This window comes from Triticum aestivum, chromosome 6B (genome assembly GCF_018294505.1).
Source record: "Triticum aestivum cultivar Chinese Spring chromosome 6B, IWGSC CS RefSeq v2.1, whole genome shotgun sequence".
Taxonomy (NCBI): domain Eukaryota; kingdom Viridiplantae; phylum Streptophyta; class Magnoliopsida; order Poales; family Poaceae; genus Triticum; species Triticum aestivum.
Window position 1 is genome coordinate 17187752 of NC_057810.1, and position 7766 is coordinate 17195517.

Sequence of the window (7766 nt, forward strand, 5' to 3'; positions counted from 1 at the left end):
TTTTCTAAAATACAAACAATTTTTCAAAAATTACGAACAAATTATGAAAAACACATTTTTTTTTGAATTTTCAGAATGTTTTCTAAGACGACAAACAGTTTTAAATTTTTGAACAAAAATGGAAAACAGGAACATTTTTTCAGTTCAGATCAAAAATGTTTAAACAGAACATTTTTTTAAATGCGAAGAAATTTGAAACATGACCTTTGTTGAAATTGCAAATAAAATGTTGAAACCACGAACATTTTTGAAAAGATGAACAAATTTTGAATTCCCCAAACATTTTTTGGAATTTGTGAACAATTTTTTAAAGCAAGAACAATTTTTGAATCTTGAGAACAAATTTGGAAGCACAAACATTTTTTGAATCTTGAAAACAAATTTTGAAACGGAGAACAAATTTGGAAGCGCGAACAATTTTTTAAAGCACGAACATTTTTGAATCTTGAGAACTAATTTTGAAACAGAGAAAAATTTAGAAAATTCCTGAACAAATTTGTAAGCGTGAACAATTTTTTAAAGCACGAACATTTTTTGAATCTCAAGAACAAATTTAGAAATGGAGAACAATTTGGAAAAATCCCGAACAAATTTGAAAGCGTGAACATTTTATGAAAACATGAAGAACAAATTGAAATCTTGTACGTTTTCTGCATTTCGAAAGTTTTACACTTTTGTGTAACGAGAACATTTTTTGAGACCTGAACATTTTATGGAAACACGAACAAAATTTGAATATTTTGAAACTCCTTTGATAAAAAAAGAAGAAAAGAAAAGGACAAAGAAATAAAAAACCAGAGAAAGAAAGCAAACAGAAAAATCAAAAAAAGGAGAAAAGAAAAAAGAAACAGAAATAACTAAATACAAAAAGAAGAAGAAAAACAAAAAAAGAAAGCTAGAAAAGAAAGGAAAAAGAGAAACAGAAAAGGAAGAAGAAGAAAGGAAAAAGGAAACGAAAAAAACAGAATACACAGAAAAAAACTGAGTTCAGAGTTGGGAGCACTGGAACTGGGCCGGCCCATCTCCTGTCCCTAGCATGCTTCCCCTGTGCGAATGCCCGACAATTCGCCGCAGCGAGCCGCGAATAGGGTTTTCCCATAGCAGACGCGGCAACCGATCCTCAAAAACATAAAACGGACGCGATAACTACGGGAGCACATAACGAACGCGCCAACTACAGAAATCAAGGGCTCACACGAAGAAAAAAAACGACAGTAGATCAAACGGTGAGGGATGTGAGATAGCTATTTCACATCTACTCCCTCCGTTCCTAAATATGTCTTTTTAAAAATTTCAAATGAACTACCACATACGGATGTATATAGACATATTTTAGAGTCTAGATTCACTCATTTTGCTTCGTATGTAATCATTTGTTGAAATTTTTATAAAGACAAATATTTAAGAACGGAGTGAAATAGTAAACCTGTAAAAAAATTTGTCTAGAAAAAAGATCACGTATTTTCGTTGCTGTCACGTGCTCGAATCCGTGTCGGCTTGGACTGCGTACGTACGTATCCGTGTCGGGTTGGACTCGGGTCACCTCTCCACGACCCCGCCCGGTAAATAAATATGGCAACAGACCTTACGAACCAGCCACCAAAGAAAAGCCAGACATACGAGAGCTCAGCTAATTCCCAACTCCGCGAGCGCCGGGTGCATCATTTTGACGTCTGTCCCATCAGCGGCCGGCGAGCGGCGCCATGATGAACCCGGAGATGATGCGGCTGGCGGAGGAGCAGGTGCGGCGCATGTCCCCGGACGACCTGGCCAGGATGCAGCGGCAGCTCGCGTCCAACCCCGACCTGGTGAAGCTGGCATCCGAGAGCATGATAAACATGACGCCTCACGACTTCAAAATAGCATCTCAGCAGCTGAACCAAACCAGCCCAGAGGAGATGCTTTCCATGGCCGAAAAGCTCGCCACCGCTAAGCCCGAGGAGTTCGCCGCCATGAAGGCCCAAGCTGACGCTCACATCTCACACGCCATATCCGGTGCCAAGGCCCTGAAGCAGCAGGGGAACGAGCTTCACGGCCATGGGCGGTACGCCGAGGCTGCTGCCAAGTACGACCTCGCCAAGGATAGCTTGAAGAACGTGCCGTCGGCAGCCGCGCACACGTTGAGAGTGCAGTGCAGCCTTAATCTCATGTCTTGTTACCTGAAATCGGGCAGGTTCGAGGAGTGCCTAAACGAAGGGTCAGAGGTTCTTCTAGGTTGTGATGATTCGAGCAATGTCGTCGTCAAGGCGTGCTACCGGAGGGGTCAGGCGTACAGAGGACTGGGGAACCTTCAGGCTGCCGTCGCTGACTTGAGTAAAGCCCATGAAATCTCTCCCGATGATGAAACCATTGCTGAGGTACTGAGAGAAACACAGGGAAAACTTGCAGCTGAACGAAACATACCAAAAGGATTTGTTATTGAAGAGGTTGTAGAAGAACTTCCAAAAGGAGTTGTTATTGAAGAGATTGTAGAAGAACTTCCAACCTTCCAGCCTCCGTCTTTGCAAAATGTTGCGGAGAACCACGATGAAATTGTAGTAAACAACCAGTCGCCATCCAGTTCTATAGCTGATATGCAAGAAGCCGTGAGAAAATCCATGGAAGACCCAGCTATGCGGCAGATGTTTGTGTCCATGATGGAGAACATGAGTCCTGATGTGATGGCAGACTTGAGTCAGAAGTTCGGCATGAAGCTCTCCAAGGAGGATGCGGCCAAAGCGCAACAAGCTATGTCTTCATTATCTCCAGAAGGTCTGGACAGAATGATGAGATGGATGGGCAGAGCACAACGAGGAGTAGAAGTAGCAACCAAGACAAAGAACTGGCTCCTAGCCAGAAAGGGCTTGGTCATTGCCATTGTCATGCTTATTTTGGCCTTGATCCTCCTGCGGCTTGGATTCAGTGTCAAATCCATGTTATGGTGTGTAGTCAATTAACTACATGGCTTTTCGCCAGAACCAATAAATAGAAGTGAAATTTCATGTATAAATTTATGAAATAGTATAAGATTTAGATATATAGGTTATACTTGACATCATAGGTTTATAGTTCGGGCACCCCCACCACTTCCATTCATCTATATGTTTTGTCCTAGACATCCCTCTGATGCCGACCACACCGTGTATCCTAGAAATTGGGAACGAATACGTAGCCTTGTTTGTTCTTTTGTCATATGTATTTATATATTGTACATATTAGAAGTAATTAGCTTAGGTTTTTTTTAACTTGAGGTATATATAGGCTGATCGCTGAATTGTGATGTTATGAATGTCTTATGTTATCTTATTAATTGATACCATATGCCATAAAATCTTATGTTCTATTATTAATTGATAAAATCATTAAAAAAATACATTTTCTCCCGACTAAAATTTAGAACGTAAGAGCATCTCCAGCCGTTGGCCCCCCAGGCGGCTCGTAATATCGCCGCCTGGGGGCGAACCGGCGCTAAACATCGGCCTCGGGGCGTTAGGGTTCCCAGCCGCCGGCCCCAGGGTCGCCCCAGAAGGGGTCTTTAATATTTTTTGAAAAGGAATTCGGCAAAACGGGACAAAGCTTCGGCTAAAATTCGGCGAATATAACATTACTTAGGCGACTTAAATAGTTTTTTACATAGGAAACTAAAATACTAAAGAAAAACATAGGCCGCAATTACAGGCCGAAGAACGCGCTGAGCGCGGGGAAGTCGTCGCCGTCGCTGCCATCACCGTTGTCATCGTCGTCCTTCTCCTTCTCGCGGCCGCCCCTGCTGGACCCCTGCCCGGGGTCGCCCTGGCGGACCAGTGGCGGCGCGTCGTCATCGCTGTCGTCGTCGTGGACGACTACGCCTCCCTCGTCACGGTCAGGGCACCGAGCGGCGAACTCCTCATAGGCGCGGCACTGGCACTCCAGCTCCGTCCCCGCCCAGTCTTCGCGCGCCCACTTCAATGCCACCACGTCGGAGAGCCCCGCCTCCGTCTTCACGGCGGCAAGCCCTGGCTATGTCTTCACGGAGGCGAGCCCGGGCTCCGTCTTCACATCGGCCAGCTCCCTCTTCGGCTTGACGATGCCGGCGCTGCGTGCTCGCCGACCGAGCGGCGTCTCGCCGGGCTCGGCCTTGACGCTGAGCAACGTCGGCGACTCCGACGAGGAGGAACGGGAGGAGGAAGAAGAGTACGCCGCCCTCCTCGGCATCCACTGGCCACCGATCTGGGCCGGGGTGGGAGGGTAGGTCATGGGCGGGTCATTGCCACCCTCGAGGTGCCCGAGGACGGCGTGAAGCGAGCGGCTGGGGGCGCCCTACCACAGGCGATGCCCTCATTGTTCTGTCGCACTACAAGAAATATGTCAACTTGTGACCTTGACTATTGGTCACTGAAAGGTCATTGTTTTTCATTTGCGACCTTTTTGTGACGAAAAACAGAAGGTCAAAAGCTGGCGGTCGTAAACTGAAATTAACGACCTTCTTTGTGAGAAGGTCGTAGACGTTTATGACCAAAACAGAAGGTCGTTGAACCCATGACCTTTTGTTTTGGTCACTGGCTGTCTGCCCAGGCCACATCGGATCCGACGTGGCAACCTGACGTGGCAAAATTACGACCAATTGAAAAGGTTGTTGACAAAATTCAGCCCGGTCCATTTCGGTGCTTTAGATGGGCCGAGCCCATTAATTCAGCCTATTTGTGTTTTTTCTGTCTTTTTTATCAGGTTCATGGGCCAAGCCCAATATTGGAGCCTTTTTTATTGTTGGGCTGTGGCTTTCTTACCATCAATTGATTTTCTATTTTTATATCATTATATTTTAGAGCTGGTCCCACTAATCAGATGGGTCCCACTTCTCATAATGCCATACATTGGTCCCACATGTCAGAAATTTCAAAATTGCTCCGATTATATTCATAAGTGGGACATAAATTGGTCCACCCGGTCAAGTTTCCATTTCACATCTTTTTAACATACATCATAGCTATTTCAAACAGGACAAAACAAATATAATTCATCAAATAACACTACAGTAGCCTTTTACAATCCGTTACAAAATTATAATTTATAGTCTACTACAGAACCAAAAAACTCTTCCTAAGTAGGGCTTCGCTGCTTCGCCATCTTCCTAAGTAGGGCTTCACTGCTTTGCACTTGGCTTCACGGCTTCACACTCAGAAAGATTAGGCCTGGAGCTCCTGTAAAAGGGTGAACATAAAGGCAAAAAATTAGGCCTGAAGCTCCTGAAAAAGAGTGAACATAAAAAGCTACCAGCTTAAATAAAGAAAAACAAGTAAGAAAAGCACATATATGTTGTCCGTGGAAGGCGAACGCATAGAACAACAGGAAAATTGCACAAGAACAGAGCATAGAAGCAGATTAATTATACGGAACCAAAAACTGAATCATTGCACATCAGATTACACAGGAACAGAATGTAGAAGCAGATTATATTGAAGCAAAAACCAAATCATTATGGAGGACATAATAATACATGAAGAGAAAGAAGCAACTATATAGGCTAAAACTGGACAAACCACAAACAACAACACAACGGCAGAAGTAGCCCTATTTGCATCATGTTGAACAACACAAGCAGCGATATATGCAACGCAAAGAAAGAACACTCGACATCCAACATCTGAAGACATGCATTGCAATGATTTCTAAGAACATCTAGCATACTAGTTTTCGCAAAGAGCATAAGCAAACATGATACAATATCATTTGCATCTCATCAACCAAATTGTTCAAGCAGCACAACATGCACATGAACAAAGACAGGTTTAGGGTCCTGTTTGATTCACCTAGTTGATGAGGGCGGCAGAGCAGGAGACGGGCTCAATGGTGTTCCCATCGAGGATGATCTTATCCTTGACCTTCTCGGACTGCAGCTCCGCCAGATGTGGCAGCAACACCTCCGACAACCACAGCAATAGCAGCAGCACCAATAAGGACCTGCGTGACATTTCATATCATCATTATAGAAGAAAAAAATTAAGACACAAGCAATCATAATTTCTAACAACAACAATCATCATCAGTTAAGCACATAGTGAGCAAGAACAAACAATGAATCTTGCATCCATAGTATCTCCTATCAATTTCAATAGTGCAAAATCAGCACACTTCAACATAAGCTCATCAGTTAAAACACTTGAGCCAAAAAAAGAAACACCGTTAGACCAAAATACAAAAAAAAACCTGCACGTTTAATCAGCTAAGCGTATAACAGATTAAGGAGAAGCACATGACACCACAACAAGCACATCAACATGCAGCAGCATTGGAGATGATGCTCTAAGCCGGCACAAACACTGGCGGCAGCTTAGCATATATAGCAGGAGCGGTGTCTGCTGACCTACTGCCGAGGAAAACACAATTATCTCGACTCCATACAAACACTATGGAAGCATACTGCTACAAAATAGGCAGCCTGGCCGCCTCATACAAACAAAGAGAGAAGCATAACAGAAGTGCAGAAGTATGTATTACTAAGTAAATGTGTAGACAGTGGAGTGGAACATGCATATAAATTTCACTGGATATGATCACAGATTCATATGATGTGTGCATATAAATTTTACACAATAGGCCTACCAATCACTTCAACCCAAACTAAAAATAGAAGAACTACATGGGAAGTTATTTATGCTGTAATTTTACTAACAGGAGATCATACAAACCTACTTCAGTACTGATTTGTGTATATATAAGTCCCAAAGCCGGTCCAGTTTGAGAACTTAATATCTGAATTTGAACATTCTAAATTTCACAGTTAGTTGAGGCTAACTTTTTAGATGTAATGTAACAATTGAGACATCAATGGGGCACAACTTAGTTAGCTACTAATGTTCAGCAAATTCAAAGATTGTATGTTCTAGCTAACAAATATAATACCATGCTTAGGAACTCGGAGCGAGAAAAATTATGTGTCGCTTAAGAGCTACCACAATTGATATTGGTCAAGGATAAAAACAGGTAGATATCATATAATTCTCATTAGGATCATACATTGAATTCATTAAAGTCTATAGATTCATTTCTTAGATATTGAATTGGGAAATCACAATAAAAGTAGATTAACCAATGTGTCCAGATAACACAAGAAGGCAAGCACTAGTAAATCTTGACTCTTGTGCCACTACATGTACATAACAAGTATTTGACACATTCCTGCAAGCATGCAAATACAGGCTGTATTATTTGTCTAATGAAATACATGACATATTCTCCTCGCGTATACTCCAATCAAACACTTGACGGTGGACAGAGCGAAATGAACAAAGGGAGAGACAAGTCGTCACATTGCAACAGGGGGACTCATACCCATCCAAATCGAAACAAATTGAACCCGCGGCAGCAACTTCTATATAAAACATTTGCTCAAAACGATGCTCAAGAGGAAGACACACTTTCTCAACATTGCATTCCAATCATATAGACCAAATTGCAAAAATAAGAGCAGTGGATAATTGTAGTCTAGATCACGCCGCAAAAAAACATCAAAGTCATAGAGCATATAGGTTGCATCATGATTCTAAGAAACAATGCGCTAGAGAAGTAGGCTTGCAATGCAAACTTTCTGCAAAGGGTTGCAAAACAAACTACCAACAGCCGCAAAAGCGTGTGAACTAAATAAATCCTAATAACAAACAGAGGGAACCAAGAAAGAAATAGAATAAACGTGTGCAGTAAATCCTACTAGCAACTTCATTTTAGCACCAACAATCAGAAGAATGAGCATGTTAATTAGACTGTACATGCCTACACACACAAAATTCAAAACTATAACTGAGGCGAGA

At 42.5% G+C, this 7766-nt stretch overlaps 1 protein-coding gene across 1 annotated transcript; it reads left to right on the plus strand.

Moving 5' to 3' along the window:
• The first annotated feature begins 1703 nt into the window (after positions 1 to 1703).
• On the plus strand, positions 1704 to 2936 carry LOC123133161 (outer envelope protein 61-like). Its single transcript, XM_044552698.1, has one exon. The coding sequence runs from the start codon at positions 1704 to 1706 to the stop codon at positions 2934 to 2936; it is 1233 nt and encodes a 410-aa protein (XP_044408633.1).
• Positions 2937 to 7766: the final 4830 nt, after the last annotated feature.

Coding starts and splice junctions, on each gene's coding strand:
- LOC123133161 (XM_044552698.1), top strand. CDS start 1,704: ATGATGAACCCGGAGATGATGCGGCTGGCGGAGGAGCAGGTGCGGCGC.